Source organism: Battus philenor, unplaced genomic scaffold, assembly GCF_028537555.1.
Source record: "Battus philenor isolate CCGP_79_NKW_IND1 unplaced genomic scaffold, ilBatPhil1.0.hap1 SCAF_18, whole genome shotgun sequence".
In the NCBI taxonomy this organism is placed as follows: Eukaryota; Metazoa; Arthropoda; class Insecta; order Lepidoptera; family Papilionidae; genus Battus; species Battus philenor.
In genome coordinates this window covers 4,898,046-4,923,624 of record NW_027181680.1, presented here as the reverse complement: position 1 = coordinate 4,923,624, position 25,579 = coordinate 4,898,046, and the positions used below count along the sequence as shown (strand labels likewise).

General features: G+C 32.8%; 1 protein-coding gene across 2 annotated transcripts; it reads right to left on the bottom strand.

Moving 5' to 3' along the window:
* Positions 1–7,920: 7,920 nt before the first annotated feature.
* LOC137920227 (uncharacterized) lies at positions 7,921–23,648 on the bottom strand. Of its 2 annotated transcripts, XM_068763500.1 has the most exons (6): positions 23,481–23,648; positions 12,290–12,370; positions 12,054–12,120; positions 9,778–11,846; positions 9,624–9,666; positions 8,680–8,770 (listed from the first exon to the last, which is right to left on the bottom strand). In XM_068763500.1, the coding sequence occupies exons 2-5, from the start codon at positions 12,304–12,306 to the stop codon at positions 9,648–9,650; spliced, it is 2,172 nt and encodes a 723-aa protein (XP_068619601.1). In that variant the 5' UTR covers positions 12,307–12,370; positions 23,481–23,648; the 3' UTR covers positions 8,680–8,770; positions 9,624–9,647. The 2 variants fall into 2 exon arrangements, with proteins under 2 accessions (XP_068619602.1, XP_068619601.1); XM_068763501.1 differs by lacking the exon at positions 9,624–9,666 and having other exon boundaries at positions 7,921–8,770.
* Between the last annotated feature and the right edge of the window lie 1,931 nt (positions 23,649–25,579).

Sequence of the window (25,579 nt, the reverse complement as noted above, 5' to 3'; positions counted from 1 at the left end):
ACCTTTAAATCTAGTTCATCACTGGTAACACATTGTTTGTAGATCTTCCTCTTTCGGCACAGAGACATTGGACAATATGATGTTTAGTAACTTTCTGAAAGCTGGCCAGCTGAACTTAACAGCTGGACTTACCTAGTTTGACAGTTTGCTTGTATCTAAGTACATGGATGAGTCAACAACTCCTAGAATGAAGTCTCCAAATGATCTGTCGTAATGTATACTCCAATTTATGTTTTTTTCTACTCCCTCGTTCATGGTCAAAGACTGTACGGTCGTCGTTGCGCACTCGAATGCAATGCAAATTTCATACATATTTGAATTTATTATTATTAGATATCAGTCAACCACGTATTTCTATTTTATATATAATATGAATATAATAATCTCTTTAAATGATACTGCATTTAAGTTAATAGACTAGTATAATTATGATATTCGAAATGATGCAATGGAAATGGAAACGGTATTAATTAGCATGACGAAAATATCGTCAGAAATAAATACATATACGTTGCAAATATTATTCATTCCAATTATTCATTTATTTGGAACTCGTTACATTTTCCATGCATCTCTAATAACAAATGGCAACTAACTTATACTAATATTAAATTACGATTGAGCTATTATTATCATGTCAGACGATAGATGCCCACTGCAAGGCCCACCTACCCTCAAAATCCTACTCCTGCGACCTTGACCACATCATCGGTCCATCTAATGCCAAGCCTACCCATGCCTAACGGCCTAACACCACTCAAGAACCTTTCGACCCGGACAGCCTTTGGTTACACGAACGACGTACCTTGCCAACTCCCACTTAAGACAAGTAATTTTTCGAGTTGCGTTAGTGACCTTGATTTTTCTGCAGATATTCTCATTTAAGTTATACCATATAAGCATTTTGAGCATGTACGAAAGCCATTGTCAACAAATTTATGCCCATCACTTTGTTTTCGTACGTGTATATTTTTTCTATGCATTTGATTGGTGTATTTTTACGTAGGTTAGTTCTGTATTTTTATTTTAGTCTACTATGACATCAGATGACATCGAGCTTTACTAATGTACCTTACATTAACGTCCAATTTATTTAAAATATCTGTCGATTATCAATATTGATTATATTCGACGAGCGTGATGATTTTCGACGTGTCAAATCAAATGCAATGTACTATAATATCCAATGCAATCTAAATAAATCAAATTATTTAAGTGCCTGAAGTAGCAAACGTCCGCAGCCATCGCAGAGTTGAGCCGTCATTCATTAATTAACAATTTCATGAGCCAATGGACATCGAGATTACGAACTTGGGTACACTATTACCTGTGCTGATAACAAATGAAGCCATAAAATGAACGCCAGTAATAAAGGCATTAAGATATATATGTTTAAATAATAATGATTGAACGCTGTACGTTTACTATCGTAAATTAGAATCTTTTATTAATTTCTACTTTGAAACCTTTTATATTATTTATTATAATATGATTTTGTTAACTAACAACTTTAAAAAAACGTTGTAATAGTTGACATTATTCGTAAAAGATCGTTAAACTAAACAAATAGGTTATTAAATTCGACAATTAAAAGACAAAATGTATGTAAATTTGTAACTGTTATAGAATTTGAGATAATGTTTTTAATTGATGATTTTAAGTAGATAGAAATTAAAAATATTAGAAAATATTTTTTATGAATATCACCGAATATAAAAAAAAATATGAAATATCTGAAATGTTTTAACTTAGTAAAAATATGGTAGATTTGATCACTTTTAAATGTATTGTCACGTCGAACCATTCTCTTCGTCTGCCCTGATTGCTTGACACAAAGTTTGAGAACAAATCTGTTCGTTTGTTTACAGAATAAATAGTGTTATCGTAGCGGTTGGAAATCATACTGCTCGAGAGGAAATTGCATCGCAATGCAACGCGCTTCTTTGAAGAATATCTCTAAAGAAAATATTCTCCCGCAATATTTCGTATTCTGAAGTAAGTTTAAATAAAGTGGCGAGGGTGGTAAAAAGAAGCGAATAATTTTGAAACGAAAACGTACGCTAGTTCACAAGTACAGAAGCAAATTATTACAAATGAATTCTGTATTGTTCTCTCCTTCCATGCAGTTTCTTAGAGTTCCGAGCATTTTAAATAATAATTTAAATTGTTAAAGAAGAAGTCAAAAGACCGTACGTCATGAGGTAAAAAAATCTGCCCCCTATATCGTTTTGATTGTTTTGTAACATAGTATTAATTAGAATTTATAAATATATAAAGCTGCCTATGATTTATAACGATTAATTAAAATTTGTGAGAGTAATAAAAAAAATAAAAAAGAATTTAAATAAAATCAATTCTAATTATTTAAGCTACAGATATTTATTTGAAGTCGAAAGTATGCAGCGATTAGATTATTTAATTAACTTACGTAAGCAACGTACGAACAACGTAATAAATTACTGAGCAGTTTAGCACACAATTCGGGTGTCCTGCGATACTTGAGCCTGTGAGAACCGGATCAGTATGTGTTGAAGCGACAATTTCCGTAACAGCTCGAGGAACTAGTAGCCAGAACGAATCTTCTAGTGAAAACAGCCGTGATGTCATTAAAATAATCAACAATACTTAACACACGTTTTGATTGGTTATGCTAGATAAATACAATTTATATAAATTGGAAATGTTAATTATAAAAATAATGTTGGTTTTATGTTTAAGTATTCATAATATTTAAAGATGGTTTATTAATTATATATGTATATAAATTTTCGCCCCGCAAGCGTGATATAAGACGTCCATCCACAAGGTGAACAAAGAATCTTGTTAAAGTCGTCGGAAACCACTGGATGCAGGTTGCTTACAACCTATTGGAAATTTCTAGCGGAAGCCTATGCCCGACAGCGGACACCTTACAGCTGAAATGTTCAAGGTAATTGTGGTATTAAGTAGCGCGATGTATATTCTAAAATAATAATTAATAGCGACGTAATTTAATTTGTTTAAAGTTTGGGTATCTGCAAAGATATTGTGGACATTGATTAATGTACAAACATCATCAAAACTTTCATTAATAAATCAGCAAATGAATGCTCTCGCTGAGGAAGGAGTAACAGGGACACCAGAATCGACCGGAGCATAACCACGACTACTCTGACAAAAGTGCAGTGAAGAGTGATAAGAAAAAAGATATTATACGTTTGATAAATAAATAAAATATAACCTAGGCAGATTATGATGATTTTGATTACGTATTCTTTATGAAGATTTTTTTTACATATGAGTTTTATTTATCTCATCGATCAAACAACAACCAATCAACTGTTGAAACTATAAAGATACGCAAGTACAATTATAGATTTGGTAATAAAAGTAAACCTGAGTCGTAAATAAGGGATATAGAACAAACAAAACGTTGATTATCTTAATCAGCGTTTGAACGTTTTAGTGGGATCGGGAACCGCCGGGCATGATGGCTGGTAGATAAAAATAATTAGAATCGATGCAAGCAGTAACTCTTTAACGATCACGACAGGACAAAAGAGTAATCCATTAACTGTAATGAAGGAGCTCCATCCGTCCCAGCTACTATCGATTAGGAATCTTGGGCACAAATTTTTATGGCTAGCTGCCAAACGATGCCACCGTTAGCTTAAATTATCTGTATAATATATAAAATAAAGTTATCGTAAACGGTCCAGTTCTTGATTTTAGACGTTCTAAAACATTTTTATTATAACACATCAATAAATAATATACAAATACGCATATAAAACTATCATCGTTAGCAACTTTATTTTAGCCGCAAGACGTTCACTGCTTAATATAATCATGTCCCGTAGATTTTTAATAAAACCGATTGGAAACGGCCTTCATTCACCTTCCGTGGTTCTTTTTTTTATTTCATTTATCAAACTTAAAATATCTTTAACACAATACAACACTGTAGCTGTTAACTGAAGTAACTATTCTACTCAATAACAAAATTTTCAAACAATATTCCAACTTTTTTGACTTAATTAACATTTCTAAATTTTATGCATTGTGTTTAAACCGCATAACAAATCAAACCCTGACCCTGTATTTAGTAATTAATAAAGTATGAAACACTAATTGTGGCCTTTTTATTTAAAAAGAGCAACCGTCGAGTATCTGGCTGGCTCTTCTCAGCAGATCACCATTCCAAGCCAGTGTTAGCTTACTACTTATAATGTTAAAATAAGTGATGTTTCGAAAGTGCGTGTGTATGCCTACTGGAACAAATATAATAGCAATATTTATTTTTTATGTTACTTCTAGCAGTAGACATCCTATAGCTGAAGTAATGATGATGACACCAATTAACCTTTCGGTATGGTGGTGCCGCTTCATATGCCGTTACAAAGACTACGCTATGGATTTTTTAGTTCAGTGCCTTCAATGCAGTTTTTTTCTATAACTACAAATGTGTACTGGCAACAAATAGTTGGTAGTAGATAACTTTGATTTATAGAAACCTTTCCGGAATCTAGTCTTCATATCTTCACCTTCCAAGAAAATTATTAGTTCGAAAACTGCTTAGCGATTGTGTTTGTCGTCATTTATACATAAAATATAATAAAGGTAAATTACTGAGTATTTATGAGAAATTTTTCATGTATTGATAAAATGTACCTCCCTGCCTAACACTTGCCTACTTAACATCTCAATTCCAGTTCGTAGCAAATATACACGAAAAAAAACTTCGATCCTCTAGCAATTGTCTACTAAGGTGTCTCCCCATAGTACCGACTTTACTCACTCCTCCTTTTCAATACATGCTATTCTTCCCTAGAACGCGCTCCCCCTCGATATTAAGATGATCAGGAGTAGTCCGCCATTTAAAGCGAAGGTTCGAGAGCATGCTTTTTTATGTGATTCCCTTCCTTCTCAATTTTATTTTACTTTTTCATTTTATTTCTCTTGTTTTATGGTATTCACTAGCTTCACCTACTTTTATCAATTTATTGCACCGCCCAAACGTTTAACTGACAGAGAATGCCTACGAAAATGTATAAAAAGTTTTCAAATAAATAAGTAAATAAAACAGATATCACTAATTAAATTTGAATGGGCCTTCAAGTTCGGAAGTGATGACCACAGACAGGCAGTTGTAAGGTAGAATATCTACTCACAAGGTGAAAAAAGAACCGTGTTGATGTCGTCAGAAGACGATAGTTGCTAGACGTTTTCAATCGGTCCTTTTATAAATCTTTGAGGGAGGCTTATGTCCAACAGTGGACGTCTTACGATTGAAATGATGAATGTATAAATATATTTTAAAATTTTAATTGTGTAAACATGACGTTTCTGTTATCATAATAATTATGACATAGATATATCAAATATTAAATTCACTTTATGGTTTATAATAGACTCTGACACTAAATTAGTTATTCTTCTCTTTTATATAATTTACCTTTTTAAATAAATAACACTAACAAGTGCTTAATCAAGTATAGTAGTATATATTCATTACGAAAAACCTTAAATGTTAATTATAATACAAATGATAAAAACATAGAAATAATAGAAAATTATTTTATGATGTGAGCAATAGCATCCCTGCGCTAGGCAACATGTAGAAGATAGAAACTTGCAGTCGTGAGTCACCGGTTCAATTCCCAGAATGCAGTCTTAATTCACACTTTGTGCATTAATTACATAAGGTTACCACTGCTCGTAAATTACATTCCAAAAGATGGGCAGCAGCGTCCTCTGCATACATTAATACCAAACCGCTTGCCAAGCATGGCGATTATGATATATCCCCAAAAGATATCTCTGGGGAAAGCCTACTCCTTGCAGTGGACGTCTATGGGCTGAAACGATTTAATGATGTGTTAGCGAAAATAATTCACGTCTCGTGACTCGAAATTCCTATAGGTACAGCTTAAAATATAACCAGTCATGTAAATATCACTGGTATATATTTTCTAAAACCGCATTCAATCTCAGAGACTTTATCACAGTAGCCCCGAAACGTCGAGTAAGCCATATCCGTATTTAGCACCATAATAAAAGTGTTCCAGTCAATAACCCTAAAATATATGAACCTGAAGAATTCTATTACTCGGAACATTGCGAAGCTATTGCAATAAATTCCGTCGGTTTTCTTAAACCTTCCGTGATAGATAGCGCCGCACATCTGAGATTTTTCAAGGAAACGCCTAGACAATATGTTAATATAGGGCTGGCTATCTTTTCTTTAAATCGATTATTTTAAAATTTCGTTTAATCACTGGACTGTTAAATGACCAATTAATAATAAAAATCTAAATCGTTAATACTCCTACAGATCTAATATAATGTTTTGTGATTACAGCAAATATTTCCAAAAACATAAAATAAACAACAACAAAAGCAAAATTAATTTAGATCAGAGAAGAGAATTCTAATTAACTTTTAAAAGGAGACTTCTAAAACCTAACTAGATTTTAATAGTTACTAATAAATTCTAAATAAGAACGAAGCTATTGATAGAAATCTCAAACGACATTAAATTACAGTGATATAAGTGGCTTGAAGCCGAGTTACTCCGGCAATTTGGTTCGACGAGCACCAAAACAAGCTAGGCAGGGCGCATTTAACTAAACAAATGCTGGGACTAATGAGAAACAATACAATACCAGCCGAATTCTCTACTGGAACTAACTACGTGCTAAATTTCTGGCGCAATGCGTCCTCTTAAATACGTTTTTAAACCTAAACAATTCTGAGACGGTTTACTGTCAATAAAAGAATCTACAGAAACTACAAAATACTTTACAAAAAATATCAAGTACACGGGGACCATAAGCAATTGCAAGTGGATAAAAGCAATTTTGTCTTTGACCTCGATTTGTCACTCAGAATGCAGTCATTACCGCAGTAAATTAATCTAAATGAAACAGGCATCTTGTTAAAAATAATTTTATTTAATATTTAACATTATTCGTTTACACTATACATATGACAATTAATCCTAAACTTAGAAATAAAATTTATAAATAATAGATAATAATTTAGAAAAGATCACTCTGACTAGATTGCCACACCCCTTTGTCTGCATCGCTATTTTTCGTTATTAGTGGTATCAATTTCCAATTTTTTAATGAATTACTTTCCAAAATTAGCAACTTACCTTAGTAATATGTAGTTAAACTAGTGGCTTTTCTTCCATAGCCAAATTTCGACATGTGAAAATTGAGCCGAGCATTGAATTATATATCCTTTTCTTCATATTTCATTAAACCAAATTTCTAAAAAAAACTTTTTACTATTTTCCAATAGCCACGTAAATACTTCTATTTTATTTTCGCTTTAACCTTTTTAAATTACACTTTGTATGGTAATGAAAATTGTACCACTAGTTAACGAAAGATAACTATTTTCTTTTGTTAATAACAACACAAAACCGGGAGGGGACAGTTATTTTAGGAAAAAATGTGGGATCTACGTTATTTATTTAATCGATTTGTTAATCGTGGAATATTATTTATTCGTTCTAACTAGATTAAATGATTGTTAATTAACTAACTTGATAATACAAAAGAGTGTTAATAATAGACAGATTTTTTATTATAAAATTTGGTTAAGTTACTTAATATAGATATTAAAATATATACATAAATTAAAACATTAATTTACTTATATGTACAAAGTAAGTGGTAAGTAAAAATATATATAAACAAAATTTGATACTTTATTATTAATATTCTATGTTACTATACTTTAAATTTCAATTAGTTAAATATGTTATTAGTCATTAATTATGTCTAATGTTAAGTCTAAAACAAAACATACCACGATCTTACAATTAAAAAACACTGCCTTAAAAAAGTGTTTTGGTACCGAAACAGATATAAAGACGCTAGAGAGTTTAGTTCATAATAAGTTTTCAAGTAGTAACAGTACATCTAAACCTTTCCTTAATGTAGTATTTATGACATTCTTAGGCCAATGCCTTATTATAAAGTAGATAGAAAGGGATCTTTTTCCTATATAACCTTTTTATTTCAATTTAACTCATTTCATATTCTTTTTTATTATATTTATTTTAAACAGTATATAAATATTATTATTAAAGTATACAATAGAAACTAATATTATAAAATAACTCTTTGGTAAGTTAGCCGTATTCTTAATTTATGAGCATTAGTAACATCACATGCCAAAGTGTGTATTTTCGCCGTTGGTTTATTTAGTTCTTAGTAAAATTAAATTATATCTATTTTTATTATATATTTATATCTATCTATAAAGAAATCCAAAAATATTTCTCAATTATAAACCTATCGCTACATTACCCGCGCCATTTAAAAAATTTCTCGATTTTATTTAAATATTTCATTTTAATTTTCAACAATTGCAAAATACAATTGGTAATAAAAATAAAATATCTACGTCGCAAAAAATAAAAATATATTCTATTATTAAAAGTTTACAAAATAAAGCAAATATAAAAATAAACAAGCATTTTGTTAATCACAAATATATTTGACAGCTATATCTTTTCAAATCAATTGTTATTAATATAACCATAGTACATATGTTAGTTGTTTAAGATTGATGATATCCATATATTAAATCGGAAGTTTTCTTTTTAATAACATATGCGATGTTATATCAAGCTTAGCATTACAAATCAGTATAACCTTGATTATTATTGAGACGAATTGGATGGAAATCTCGAGTGCCGGTCATCAGTTGTAACACTTTGAAAGATCTCGATTGACGTGGCGAATCTTCTTCACTGAATTTGTGGTAGTACATTCTGGAACCATTCGGAATTTTTTTTAAATATAAAGATGCCATTTTTTTCATTTTATGTCAATTGTTTATGAATACCAAATTTCGGAATAGAAATGAGTCAATGTTGACAAAGAATTACAATCTAATTAAATTTGTGACGGAAAGCATTTTGCATTGACATTGCGTTTCATGTGGAAATTTATTTCAAGTTTACTTTGTGTGATAATAAAATATAATAATAGTAAAACGATGATTTTTTTACATTGACGTTGGTAAGCGTAAATGCGGCGTAGCAAAGGGATATCTAGTTTAAAACTAAATAAGTAGCAATATACGCCATGTCTTATGTACAATGCAACAACTAAAATAAAAGACAATTTAATTTTCATTTTTTTTTTAAATTTTGTTTTTAGTTTTAATCATTGTGATCGAGAATCGGATAATTGCTTTTATTGCATTAGCGTTATTTTATTACAAATGTAATAAATAAAATTAACTATTAATTTTTTGTCGGGTATTATTTAACTTGTACTGATGAATAATGAATGATAGAACTTTTTGCGTAACATGATTTATTTATGCTTGGCCAAACGCAATTTTTATTTCTTTTACTAAGAAAGCACAATAAAATTACATTTTAAATCTAGTTAATGAAAAATGACATTATTTTTTAAAATGATCATGTGAAACGACAGTGTAAGTAAACGCAGTGAGCCTCTGTGTATCAATTTACATCAGAGCAATTAAAGGTCACACTGAAAATAACATTAGTACAGAAATTAGAGCGATCGTGAAGCAGAGTGCTGCTAAATTTAGAGCAAGCGTTACACTGATTCATCGCAAATTTACAAGCGGTGCAATAAAAAATTGTTTACTTTGGACCAGTGCAAACGGCTCCCTCAGTACCGCCCACCGAAGCTGAAAATGTCAGTTTACACATATAATTCTCGCCTACTTAAAGAAAATATTTTTTTAAATAAGTATAATATTGATACATTATAGAATAATATTATCAAAACTCATAAATACCTTTTATTTGCCCCGCTGTTGCCACTTTCAATCTGTATCGGGATAATACGGGTCTTAGGATGACTATCCTGGCTTAAATGCCTACTCAGTGTTGGAAGCTCATGCTGTGAAGGCCGAGAATCCTCATCAAATCGTACTAATTGTGGGGATAAAACCCTCATGATGCGCTGAGTTGGTTGAGAATAAGGAGCTTGGGCACAAGCTTGTGCTTCGGGATTTTGTTTCATATCTATAACTATCCTTAACTGCGGTTGCTGACGATCCACTTGTCGATTTTGGTCTCTGGTCTCTGTACTTGTAACTTCCATTTGAATGGGTATTATTCTAGCTCCGGGCGAATTCGGTGCGTTATCTTTAGGTATACTTTTACGATTTTCTGATGGGCGGGTCGACCAGTTTGGTTGTGCCGTTTGTTGATATTTTGGTGGGCTCACAACTTCTCGCACACCACGTTGCATATCATTGCTTTTTCTTATCCACTCCGGCTCTTGATTTGAATCTCTTGGTGGAGTCATTAATTCTCTAGGAGCGCTTCTTCGACCTTCCAAAGGCCTATTACACCAAGCAGGAGGTGGAGTTTTAGTTTTTTCCTTTTGTGTCTTTACCCACGGAGGAATAGATTTGGGACTATCCGGGCAATAGAATATTGGTTCCTGATTAACATAAACGACTTCTTTTTGTGAAGGACTGTTGTATTCAGGCTGTGGGTTTGGTTTTCTTTGATTACCGTGTACGGGAATCGAAATAGAAGATTGGTATCTAGGTTGCTCTTGTGAATTTGTTGTACTTTGCGTTACGTCCTGATTTCTCCAAGGTACATTAGAGTTTTCTGGTATTCTGTTATGAGTCTGATTTTGACTCCACGAAGGACTGTATTGTTGTTGGGAGTTTACCTTTTGCTCCTGTTTCCAAGGAGGAACATAATTATTTTCAGTTCGATTATTGTTGGCATCAGTAGACTTCCATGGTGGACTATAAGCTTGTTGTTGATTTAAATTTGAATTCTGCGTATTGTTTTGTGGAACCTCCACTCCCCGCTGATAATTGTTAAGGGTGTTTGTGCGCCATGGTGTATAACTTGACTGATCTGCAGGAGGAATTTGTTGAACTGGCTTCTGTTGTGAATTATTGTTCGCAAATTCTTGATTTCTTTGTCCCGCTCTTGGCAATGTATGAAAAACAGGTGGAGAATGATTAGAATAATTAGGTAAGCTTTGTTGAACCGCCGGAGAAAATGGCCCGCGATTACTCTGTTGAGATAGAGGACTATTCGTTTTATTCACAGGAGAATCTCTTTTTTCCGGCTGCCTCCAATTATTATTTGGCGCCGGCGAGTAAAGCGAACCGTTGCTCATTGGCGATTGTCCTGCAAACGGTTGAGGGCTTTTGTTGAATTGTGAGTCTTGTCGTACTAACATGTCTCTTGTTTGAGGAGACCCACTAACATTTGTAGGGTTAGATTTTTGGTTCCCATACTGAGCTTCAGGTCGATATAAAGGACTTTCGGGTGCCTGGTTATTGTAATGATAGTTTCGTCCTTGATCTGGTGAAGAATAAGTCTGTTGCATTCGCTGTTGCGGGAGCTTTACGGTTAAAGGACTTGGAACTTTTTCCACAAATTTAGGAACAGGTCCCATTCGTTGCATTTCTGCCTTTTCAACTTCCCAATGATATGGACTGTTAGTTTTCCGCAGCATGCCAATAGGATTTTCAGGAATGACAATTTCGGGTCTCTCACCTAACGGCACGGGTTTTGTAGACTTTGCATTGGGTGCTTCTATTATTAAAGGTGGTGGTGGAGGCGGTGCTGGTATTTTAGGCGCTGGTGGAGGTGGTGGTGGCGGGGCTTGACCACCTTGTGGGTGGTAATTGACGCCATTATTAAATTGCTGTGGTGTATAAGCCTTTTCTTGTTCTTCTAATGAACGTTGCCTTGCTAGTCTCCTTGCCATGCTAGGAGTTCGTATTTGTGATAAGTCTAGACCGCCAGGAGTGTATGTAAATGGTTTCTTATCCTTTGTCATCATCGCATTTTGAATACACGCCGGTGGTTCCACACTGCCCATCGGCTGTAAAAAAAAAACCAAAAAAATAAAAAATAATGTACATATAGCAAATTACTGCAAATAAAACGACAAAGTTTTCATATTAATGAAAAACATTTTCAATATAAGTGAAAACGACAAAAGAGTTTTATTTGCTGGTGATCATAGCAGTTATTGTTCTTTTATTTTCAATATCACTTTAAATGTCTTTATATAGCATTTGCAACTTACATTAACTTGTGTTTTGCCGAAGTTAGGTATTCTGCCAATATGTCCAGCGACTGGCGCAGGCCCGTATCTGGAAAGAAGCCAATCAATGCGTTATTTTTATGCAAACTGACATTATAAAGTATTCTAAATGAACGCAACCACGTGTATATTCAAATTGATAATGAATTATTAGTTTTACATTTTAAATTTTTATAAATATTCTTATAGAATTTATTTAAAAATATTAAATATTTTACCCATTTTCAGCCATCATCGAGGTTTCTAGATTCAATGAATATTGCAACTCTCTTCACTTCTTGACTGATCCGTGTTTGCAACTGCGGAATGAGATCATGTGTTCAGTTATCGATTATAAACAGACGCTTTTTTGGGAAACCTTTCGTGATGTTGCCGTTAACTCAAGGTCGACTAAATTTAGTTCCAACGTTCATAGTTTATAGTTTGATCATACATATTATGTTTGTTTAATTATTATATACGTCGTATATTTTTTTTTTCGTCGTTACCTAAACCTAATTTTCTTTTAAATGACATTGATTTTTTTCATAACGTCATAAAAAAATTAAGAAACTAAAATTTAATATTAGAATCGTTGCCTAGAAGAAATCGACGCTTACGATAACGCGGCCATTTGTACTTCTTCCTTTGCCTATTTCTGTACTTTGATTTGTTTCATATTGTACAATAAATATTTACATAAAGAATATAAATGAGTGTTTTTTTATAAATTTTAACTTTAGTTTTTGAGAGCATGAAATTCGGTAGTTAAATCATGGCATCGCCAATGGTATGTAGCGACGGAAATTTGGCACTCTTACGTCAGTTATAGTTGATGGCTTGATGCCAGGTTTTATTTTAAGTTCTAACTGCGACTGCCCACTCATGACATCTTTCATATTTTCAATTTCTACAAAGAGATATAAGGAAATTATATTCCCAATAAGCAATATAAAATATTTACACATGGATGATTTTTTTGAGCTAGCAATAATCGCAATATATAATTATAGCAAAATTTTTATTTGGACTGCCAATAATAGTAAATGATATAATCTCTTTTTGGCGTCTTTCTACTAAAGAATCTAAAGAGCATTTGGCTTTTCAAAAGACCAGAGATTTCATCATCATCATCATTTCAACAGCAATATGTTCGCTGCTCTACATAGGCCTTACCCGAAGACTTCTGAAAGGACCGATTGTAACTGGCGTGCATCCAGTTGCTGGAGAATTAGTTGCTAGTCATTTGTTAGTATATAATCTATTGTTCGTAGGCACAAGCCATAGTTGTAAGGTCAAAAGGGACGAAACGTGTCCGGTACGTCAGTAATAACGAGAAGCATGGAACAGCTAGTACTGCTTGGTTTACAACTTCGTTCACTTTATTCATTTATTAATCCTTTTTGTATCATTACAGTAATCACTTGTACACGTCATGTGAAGAACGCCAAAAAAGATTCATTTGTAAGAAACTAGAATCATGTTGCTTGCTTCGCTTCGATTGAAGTTGATGCTGTTAGCCTGGGGGCTTTCACGGCTTCATCAGAACTGAGTTCACGGACTGGAAGGATCCGTGAACTTAAAAGAATCAAATTGAATTCCTCTGTGATGGCCTCTTCCATCTCAAATGTAATGGCCACAAGGGTTACAAAACCAACGGGTGCGGGGAAAAGCTGCTGTTTTTTTTTTTAAATAGGTTGTAAGAATCAAGAAAGTTACTTTTGGTAATAAAAGTATTAGAACATAAATCTAAATATCCAAATTGGGAATAGAGGGTGCAGTTCCTTTTAAAGCAAATTAATAAGAGATTTATTACAAAAAATATAACGTTTTAACTTGTCGGAAACTAATAGTCGAGGTTCATTTCTGATTAGTAGGCGACACAACGAAATATATAGTGCGATGATATTGAATCCCTTTATATAATATCCCTGTATATATATTATATAAAAATTTGAACACTATCTTCTGAATTATTTCAATTGTTTGTAAAAATTAATACAATATTTATATATTTCACATAATCAGAATATAATGATACATACATAATCATACATAACCATGATAAATATTAAGATAAAAACCACTCTTTCTTTTATTACTACTGATTCCAAATTGACATGTTCAAGTGACAATATTGCATGATTAAGTCAAGTTACAAAATCTATGACCTAAAATTAATTTGTCAATCAACAAATTATTGGCCCTTATGTAAACACGCGCCGCAGTATAACACGTTTATAGGGAGTCTATTATTGGAACAAGGACGGAGAATTAGGGCGCGAACTGCGCTTGCGACGGCAGGTGAACCGCTTCCTATGCTTTCAAACTGTTAGAGCTGATGAAATAATATTACATAAAACTTCTTATAATCTCTTACGTAATGGTCTATCATCAGAATCAAGAAAGAAACAAACAATTTTTCATATAAAACATATCCAATAATAGTAATAAATAACAATTAAAATATATTGGAAATCTAAGGAGAAGGCATATATCCCGCAGTGGGCGTGCTAGGCTAGTAAAAAATAATAACAGTAATTAAACTTGACTTAAGTCTCATAGGTTTAAATTGGTAAAACATACCTTAGCCAAATTTTGTTCTTGGGAGGCTTTACGGGTTAGTCACTCCGTGGTGTCCAAGCACTTAAGAGCTTAGCTGGCCACCTTTTTTTGTAACAAAATAGTTCTGCCATTAAGTGGAATAGACTGTATATATATTCCTGTTAATTTTAATACCTACTTAATCCATTTTACATTAATATTGATAAATTTGAAATTGCACGGTTGCTGAACCGGTGCTTAGTCGCTTCTTAACAACTTATAACAGGACTTAATAGTATGCTTAGTTTTTTATACAGCACAATCATCAGTGTTTCCCAACGTGGGGCCCACATCCCACAGGGGGTTAATTTGATTGTTAAGAAGACATTCAGAAAGTGGTCTCAATGCGAGTTTAGTCCTTTTGCTTCAATATAAAAAATATATCTTACACGGAAGGTCGTAAGAATTTTAGAAGGGGCATGGCACATAAAAGTTTAAAAAATACTGCCTTAGATCATTATGTTACTTCTTATTTCTACTTCTTAATTTTACTTATAATTACTTAAATTCTGGCGAGCTACTTATTCCGTAGAATATCTTATCCGTTGAATTGATTTGCCCTTACTATTATATATTATCCCGTGCTAATCTTTAGGCTTCGTTAATGTAAAAAGGTCTAGCTTACGTGCCGTCAGAATTTTACTAACCCTTAACATGTTGATTCAAAAACTAACGATATAAAATAATGACTATATTCTAGCGGCGGTCTAATTTATAACCTTTAACATTCATCAACTCCACCGTAAAAAGTGCGCTGCTGGAGATAGATCTCCACTATAAATATTCTTTCATCGTCATCATCACCATTATTTCAGCCAAAGTCATTTCAGCCATGTCTACGTAGGCCACCCATAAAGAATTTCAAATAGGACTGATTGAATGTGGCTTACAACCGGCTTCTTCTGTAATCAACAACCTTAACAACGTCTTCTATCCACCAGATAGCGTATACCAAATTGAATTTGTTTGTAATGAATACACAAGGTCACCTATGAATAACGTTTGGTTCTGCAATGTTACGTACTTGTGAAATAGATGTGAAAATCTAAATTTTGCCGGCTGCACCTTGAGCTCCAGGTGGGAGCTGTTATCGAGCCGGACGTCTGCGATGAATAATGCTCGCGTTACGATGCCAAGATTCCGACCTTTCGTATGAGGAGCGAATGGACGGCCATTATTATATGTTCGAGATACGTAACAAACATAATTCTGTACTAAAATTCCACGTCTTATATAAAAATCAATCTATATCTATACGAAGGATCTTCTTGATTATTATTGTGCAAAAATAAATCAAAAGTATCACAAATAAGTTAAGTTAAGAAAAATGTTAAAGATAAGTCGTAAGTCCAACCATTGTACAATAATCACTTTTAATATTTCATCACTGCATATTTATTTCCTTCAAAGGAATTTTTCACTCTATTCTGATGTCATAACCATGAAAAAAGTTTGTTATGAAATGTAAACTCTAGTATTCGTTCGCCATAAAAAAGAATTTTATTATTTATTTTACTTCTCTAAAAGTTAGCTTTGCTGTTGTGTACCAACTGTTATAAAAAAATCGAAATCGAAAGTTCAATCTGCCTCAAGGCGACAAGACTAAACATAATGGTACTGAGAATTCTTGTACATTTCTTTAAAGTATAGGTATAGTAGATATTTACCTATAAACAACAATTCCTCTACACTTGCAGCTTTGAACACTGTCGTACCTGAGTTTGGAAAGCAAAATTGAAATTGATTTCGAATGAAAACTAACACAATATTTTTCTGACTCTTGCATTTATTTTTGCGTTATTTCATTAATTTCAGGATATAAAAATTGAAAAACTAAAGTGTCACATCATATTCCAATACGAGTTCCACCGTGCAACCAATGCTGCAGAAACTACTGAAAGTGTAGTTCAACTATGTGTATGAACCAGCGATCTCCAACAAACGCACCGTTTGGTTTTAGTCGAATGAAGAGTCTCGTGGACATCCGGAGAAGTTGATTATAAAGAACTAAGAGATTCACTGTAAGTGATAACATTTGTTATATTGTTGAAGCAAATTGTCTGTATTTAATCATTTGTGTTGAACCGGAAAAGTGCAAAAAAACCTTTCTAGCATTACTTAATTTGCGTTTGTAAATACTGCCTAGAGAAGAATAAAGTTTATCATACTATATAACATATCTGCAATATTGACGAAAGCTAAGCGATCGTTGATGGTGAAGATGTTAGTGAATATGATCGTCTTGTGCCTGTATTTACTTCAGCGTTTTAAAATGTGTTAGATATGTATTATCGACAATCGCAAATATTGTTGGAGAAACTTGACGTTCAACACCAGATAATCTCCAACCGCGTTCCTTGCACGACTAACAGTTACTAAATTTAAAAAAAAAAGGAAAAAAAGGATGAATCAAAAGTCACAGTCATCCAAAACCATACCAGCCATTTACCACACCCTCTGGTCAAGCTTCAAATGGTTATAACTTTTTTTCAAAATTTGAAGAATTTCCTATGCGGAAAATTTTCAGTATCGATTAAGCCTATGTGGTAGTCAAAACCGAATAAACCATTGAGATAGAAACAATACATTCTATCTCGCTCTCAAATTTGTAGTAGTAGCACGTAAATGAAGGAGTGCACCGTAAAAAATGGTGCATTTTTTGATAATCATCGGTGTAATTCTTACATATTATTTGAGATTTGATTTGAGAACTAAAATGGCAATTTAATTAGAAAAAAAAGGATAGTAATTGACCTAAAAAAATAAAGCTTTCACATTGCAATTAGGTGATCTGGTCAACCTTGTTGAAATTATCAATATCTCTTACTACGCCGTAAAGCGTCCGATGCTAAATCGGAGGTTTGAGTCAGATCCTCCTCCCGGCACATTACTCACGACGTACGAACTTGTCGACAAACGTGCGTAATGCGTTGCATTAGCCCGCCGCACATCGCATCTGACGAGACTAACCGAACCATCTATTGTACGTTTTTTGATTTGACAATTGATCTATGACTACATTCAAACCTATATAAATCTAAGTTTACAGAAAATACCTATTTAAACGTATTTTCGATAAGGAAAAGGGAAATGAATGAAGAAATTACGCGCAAAATTATGTCAAACATACTTTTCCCACACAAACCATACTGTCAATCAAAACATTCGCGGTCATCAATAGGCCTAGGCCATAGGACAATGACTTTTAACAATATAAACACTGTTGTGGCAGTTAATATAGATTATATAATATTAACTTCTGAGTTACAGTGTATGATTTTGTATTAATTTCTCGTGTATTTTCTATGAATTTTCATGCAATAAAATTAAATAATTTATTTAAAAAAACTCGTAAAAAGTATCATAAAAGTATGAAGTGTTTTATGTCATTACATGAAGCAACATTATTATTATTATGCTTAAGGAATAAATTTCTCTGCTACTGTAATAAGGATATTGAGAAAGAGATCACAAAAAACCCTTCCGAATTTGTTGCCGGCTCTTCAAACCTTCGTAGTTTGAATTGAAACATGTCATATGGCCATGTTTAACTCTACTTGATTCTAATTTCTTTCCCATCAACTTGAGCTTTTCGAGCATTCTCCTCATAACGTTCACAAGTAATCACTGTAAATAATGTGCATAATTATCCAGGTAACATTATGAATAAACGGATAAAATACATAAACTGTTCTTTAAACAATAATAACCGTGCCTGACGATTGCAAATTCTAAGGTTTGATACTACTAGGAGCACAATTTGTGATAATTATATCACATCTTCTTTTCCTTACATACGGTAATGGCAAAGGATCGAGATTAAATTTTTAAACCATTTATTAGCTCCTTTTAATGATTTCGACAGTTTTACTTTAATTATGGCAAGTGTACTATGTTACCAAATTTCTGTATAAAATTCTGTCGAGTCTCAAACCCTCTTCCAAGAGGAACCAGCGCACTGTCAATAAGAACAACTTTCCGAGTAAAGGGAGAAGTAGATTCACCACCAAGTGGAAGAAATTTGCCGCCAAGAAGAGCAATCACAGCATCTTGTTGACCATATGCAAACGGTCCTGGATACTCTTCGCAATGGTCTACACCAATCAATAGAGATAGGCGGCAATGGACAATAGAGTGGAACAAATCTGTGGGGACGGCACTTAACAAATTTCAGAGCTAAGAAAGGAATTAGAATATAACAAAGTTCACTCCCGAGTAAATTACATCAAGGTATATTGTAAATACAATCCAGGTGCGAGCATACAAGTATTTCTTTTTGCATATAACGAATGATTTTACTAGAACGATATCCTTTGATGAAAAATCGGACCAACATCTTTATCAATACTTAGTTGACAACAATTAAAACCTTCATGCATCTTATTGTTTTAAATAAGTGACTGTATAAGTAGAACGTTCACCTAATAATTGACAGGGCCCTTAACAGTGTCATGAAGTAATTTTTTTGCATAATAGACCTCTCAACAACACACGTGTACTTGAGACATGAAATATTAAGATCCATCAGCTTAGTATGTTCGTAGTGATTTGCAATAAGAAAACAGTGACTGGTCATTGGCAGCTTAGCTTCTTTACCAATAATTGAGATATCATGTTAAAATTAACAAATGACGTTTCTGTACTTTCTGAAAGGCTTACTTCAATGGGTCAATGTGAAGTTGAACGTTGAACGTTGTTATTAAACATATATTTAAGTAGATATTTTTATATTGAGTTTCCGTTGGGCACGCAATATCGTGAAAATGATTTTATCACCTTCATTGTTACTTTTTTAATTTTCATAATACTTCCGCAGAAACTTGAGTGTTTTAAGAATAAATATAAGAAAATAACTATTTAAGATTTACGCGTTTGACAGTAAATTATATTATGTTTTAGCATATCCGTTGTATATTTATCGATCACAATATTAATTTATACATTGCACATACAATAAGTTTATCGCCTTGAAGTATATTACATTTTTTATTGAATACGACAGGCCATTAACTTCTGGCAGTACCAAGTTCGTCGAGACAGCTAGTGTTTTATAAAAACTATTAGTTAGTATGCTTTATAGCCTTGGTATTTGAAATATGGACCCCCTTTTATTAAGGCTTTTTTCATCTTCATGCATCTGGTCAGCCAGTCATATCAATTACGTCATTAGCCTACCCTCTGTTAGATCTATTTATCTTTCCTTTTCCTACTGGACCCTCCTATTTTGTTACTCGTATGGTACATTCTTTATAAGGTGATAAGTATCATTTAACTTCACAGGTCCACTGCCAATTTCAAGACGTAAGTTATATTTTTTTTGGTTAAGCTTTTAATTTTTTTAGGTTTGTTTACTCATAGTTTATATTGCTCCATAATTCTTAGTATTATTTAAAATTTATGAGTTTCGTATTCAATTTAGTGTCTACTGTGTTCTAATTAGGCAAGTTGAGTGACGGCAAAGATAAATCACTATTTACTAATAAAGGAATAAAATAATTGAATGTATTATAACTTAATTAAAATAGAGATTTACCTCTACCAAAATTTTCAAATATTGTATATTTCTACTGATAAATACTAATCCGCAAATATAACAATTTAGCTGTAGATTAATAATTGAAAATATAATTAATTATAAAGTAAATAACTTTTGTAACATATTTTATTCGCTTTTCCATTAGCTATGCTTAATAATCTTTTTTTCCGAAAAAGGAACAACCTTACTTTGCAGTACACGATATTTGATTTAGTTACATTAACTATTTTCATAATATCTCTAATTAGGCTCCGCGGTTTAAGTTAAGAACGACTGTTTATATTTTTTATTGTTTCCTCACACGATAACACAAATATTAATGCATTCACTTTTTCGCTTACTGTTCCCAGACAAACTCTACTACTAATTATAATGATTATGTATTGATAAAATTAATATAAAAATGATCATTTTGTATTAAATTTTCTAATCACAATATATTTTCGAAAATAAAATCTATAACATAGAAAACCAAAATTTATCTCTCGAGATTTTATGTCTTTACAACAAACTAATCTAAGTGATCATATAATAAAAATATGTTAGAACCCAAAATTAACACGAACAATATAGAGAAGCATGCTACGAACATCGTGGACTCTTCCGCACTAATATATATATTCTCCAAGAATTCCAGATCAATCGTTTTTACTTAAGTTTTAAAATACTTCAGCCACGTTTAACGAATATTGTATTTCTTTTAAGAGATTATTTATTCAGGTTATTATTCGTTAGTATATTCAAAAAAGTTGTCCAACTTTATGATGAATGCATCACAGTGTAAGCCATCGCAAAATAAATCCTATATCTTTGCGGCGTATTGTATCGGTGATAGAAATGGCGTGAGACTGTAATTTAGTAATCTGTTGATATTATTAAACATAAAGGACCAGGAGAGCTCAATTTCATAGAGACAAGAATCTGTTTATACTCGCCTATAGTGCCAACTTTCAACTTAACGCTTCGAGAGTCCCAAGCGCGCTCTGATCTGAAAAGTCCACAACATACTTAGACCAGTTTTCGGGTGGTTACTTTTACAGTGCCATCAATACAGTAGAGCTATTCAACCAAGATTAATTTTCATTTAAAAATTCGTTCACTATACAAAAGGATTTTTTTTAGTTTAATTTTAAAAACCTTTTTTTAGTTTATTTCATCATAATGATTTAGGGACATTACATGGAAGTATATTGTAATTCCTTACACAGATACAAGAGAGTAACTAATTTTATAGAGTCACTGCCTATTTTTAGGAAAATTGTTAAGAAATATTTACTAGACTAATTACTAATATTATTCCATTAATTTATTTCTTTTTCTTTCTCTATTTCTTTACTCTTTCTGAGGCAAATGTGATCCAACACAGATGTTTTTCATTAATTATTGTATTATATTTATATTATGTATTTATACCGTAATATGTTTTAAAAGTATCCTAGCGTGTACAATAAAAAATATTAAATTATAATATAAGGGTAATAAATACGGCGCTGTAAAATGCAAATATGTAACAAGAAAATATGTGTGATCCCCGACGTTAATATCAATACCTTTTTTATTAAATATTTTACATTTGTTCTATTAGTTAATATGTTGACGAAATTAAATCGATAGATATCAAGAAATTTACAATTATACTAAAAAAACTATATTAGTCATTTCTATTAAATTATCACAGTTCCTTTCTTTGGCTTATTGCAACAACAACAGGATATTTACGCCCATTCCACAGCAATGTGATACCTTAGAACGTGAATACACATAGCCACACAGTATTTATGCTCATCAACTAGAAACAGTGCACTATTAGTTATCTCAATAGCTTGACTAGCAGCTGCTACAAACAAGAACATGGTAATTGTTGGTGCTGGAACTAGACGCCAATTATTAAACCTTTAATTAAATCCAATTTTGTGTATTTTGCAAACGCCAAAGGTTGCTTTGGCAATTATAGAGCTGATGCTACTAAACCGCAAGGCGCAAATTTTACCTTCAGCGAGGGAATCTCCTTTCACTATCGTAATAAAATAATAAACACTGTATAAACTAGAGGAAATTTTAAATATGAAGAACATGGCAAACTACAAATGTTTTCTTTAATGTCATTATTTATTTTATTGCCTAATAACAAAATTGGGTACCACGATGATAACCTATGAATAATATGCTAATTTTAATAATTACGTTCCATATAATCGTAAAATGTTACATGTAAGATACATATTTAAAATTTATCCGTTCATTAATAATATGTTGGACAAGCGGAAAATGAGTAATTCTAGAGGAAGGCCGTTACAATGATACACGTTTATTCTTAAGTCTCCTGTTATATTTACAGCGGCAATATTCTTGTATTTCGAGATAGTTTTCAGACTATCAAACACGTTACATCAGGCACTCCTTTAAGGACTGCTTCATTACTGCTTGCCTTTGAGTGTATACTTTAGACCAGTATTATTCACCCTTTTATGTGCCATGGCACATTTGCCTTTCTAAAATACTTACGCCCCCTATGTAATATGTATATTTTTATCTTAAAACGTAAAGGTTAAACTCATGTCGAGTCCACTTTCGAATTGGCCCCTAAACAATCAAATTGCCCCCCTTTACAGTCAAATCGGCCCCACCCACATGTGGGGCGTGGGCTCTTCGTTGAGAAACACTGGTTTAGACAGTGTTTTAATTTAAAATTCCGTAATTAAAAATAATCAGTGTATTTCAAACGTAAAGAATCTGTGTAAATTAATAATAAACCACGGAAAAAATTAATAACTGAATCTGTTACTTAATAACGTTAAATCTAGTAACGATAATTTTAATAAATATGATTAATTTAATCATTGATAATAGAGCTTGGGAGTGAATTGCTCTAACTACTGTATTAAGAATATTGTAAAAGTGACCAAAATAAAACCCCCCGAGTTTGTTGTCGGCTCTTCTCGGACTTGAATTTTAGAACTCCTGTAGCTTTAAGTATACGGATATATATACATTTATGTATATATATATATATATATATATATATACATACATATATATATATATATATATATACATATATATATATATATATACGATGTGATATAGAAGTTCATGTCTGACGTACACAAGTATTCACCTTAAATGATTTGTGGAAAATAGTATAAATAAATTAATTATTTTTTTAAAAAGTCATAATTGTTTAGTAAAAAGAGAACAAGGACAAGATTAGTGCCGAAACAAAGGTCGCGCGACAAAACGTGCGCAAGAAATTTGATTGACTTGCACCTTAAAATAAAAAAAATACTTACCTAAAAATAAATAAAATTAAATCCAGTTAAAATCAGCACTACACTAGTTATAAAAAAAATAAAATTCGCAATTAAGATATTTGGTTAGATATGTAAACACGTCCGCGCGTGCGGTGGTGCGGGTGTTGGCGTTTCGTTCGTTCGGATGCGTCGAGCTGCCGGCAGCGCTCCGCGGGACGGCACTGCGCTAGGGACGCGCCGCCCTCATATCGATGTTCGATTATATACTATTTATTATTATTTTACTTACACCAATCTATACATACGTGCCGCGCAAAATCGATCATCGTGGCAATGATCGAGACCTATGCCTTGCAGTGAGCTAACATAATGATGATGATTGACTTGACCATACCTGTGGGTTGGTGAAACGACATAGTTAAGGTTGCGAGAAGTTGCTTTTTCTTTTTTGAAAAGTCAGTTATCGTGGCGATCATTAGTTGGTGCTTGAACATGATGATGATCATTGTCTTTTGTTCGTCTACGATTTTTACTATCTTTGCAATCCTGATTTTATCTCATAGAGATTTTGCCCGGGCTTGCTCGATTATGGCTCATTAAGCAAATGTCAGCTAGTCAATAAGGCCTTAATTTTCTGTTAAAAGTAATTACTGAGTATAACCAGGCAACATTGGATTGGGCAGTTAAAGTAGCAGCGGGCTGGGGACATACTCGCATAACCGCTGAGGCCTCAAGGTTCTAAAGTGAAGGCTATAGACGGGCAAACGCAGCGTAGGATGTCCAAACACGAGGTGAATGTCTTCGGATGACTCCGGATACAAACCGCCTCTAACCAATCCTATTGGCAATCTACAGCGGAGGCATGGCATCATTTCTTAAAAAAATAGTCATAATCTCTAAAACAAAAAGATTCTTTAAAATAGTAAATTCTAGATAAATAGCCTATACAACAATTATATATTACTGCCGCAATTGATATTTCGTTATAAAAATTGGTTATATACAAGTACGCATTTGCAAAATGAAATACCGTGTCGTATCACTGATTCATTAAATAGGGTAAGTTTGATGATCGATAAGTGAAATATGGCAAGCGATAAGCTATCGATATTCGAAAACCACACGACGTTCCCACATTAAATTGGCAAATAGTTTTATTTCGGATTGCGACTCATGGATAGTCTGGCTTCACGCTGTTTGTATTTCAGGTTTCTTTAACTACCAACCTTCGCATGAAACTAAAATTATATTTTCGTCTCTTAGACGACTAATTACCTTCTCCTCTATTGTATTTCATTAATCTCTGTGTAAATAAAATTCCATCGTCAACTAACCAACAACTGTTGCCAACTGCAAAACTCAAAAACCAGGCAATTTTTTTCAAAAGTTTTTTCTCGTATTTTTTTAACGAACGAAGAATATTTTATGATGAAAATAGTAAAAACGGTGCTTTTCTTTTTCCAAACAAATCATAGGTGAATTAAACTTATTCCGAATAATATTTGTCAATCGAAACTAAATATGACTGTTAGTATGTACTCAAATAATAAAATACTGTAAATTATTAAGTATCACTACGAAAATGAAATCACATTAGTACTAAAGTCTTGCAGGATAATAAATAAAAAACGTTTTTAACGTTCATCATTTATTCCTTTGTCCCCAAGATGGGCCCGGGGCGTCCACACTACGTCTCCATCCCCAGCAGTCTTGAGCTTCGCGCTTTACTTCACTTGATGTCATTCCTACTGCCTTTACTTCTGCAGCGATCGTCCATCACCAGGTTGGCTTTGAGCGGCCACATCTTCGTTTTCCTTAAGGTTTCCATTCTAGGGCTTGCCTCGGTATGTGATCAGGGTCCCTTCGGAGCGTGTGGCCTATCCAGTTCCACTTGCGGCGTTTGATCTGCTGGTCGATCGGCATCTCACCACAGCTTTTTAAGAGAATTTTTATTAGTAATTGTTTTTAATTATTAAAACATTATTTCGTGTTAAATATAAGGAAATTGATAACTCTAAAATGTGTTTCATTTATATTTTTTCTTCTGTTGCAAAATTTGTTATGAACCGATAAAATGTGACACTATAAAGCCTATGGCAGTATCAAGATACCGGTGAAATTCTGTTATTTATTAAGGA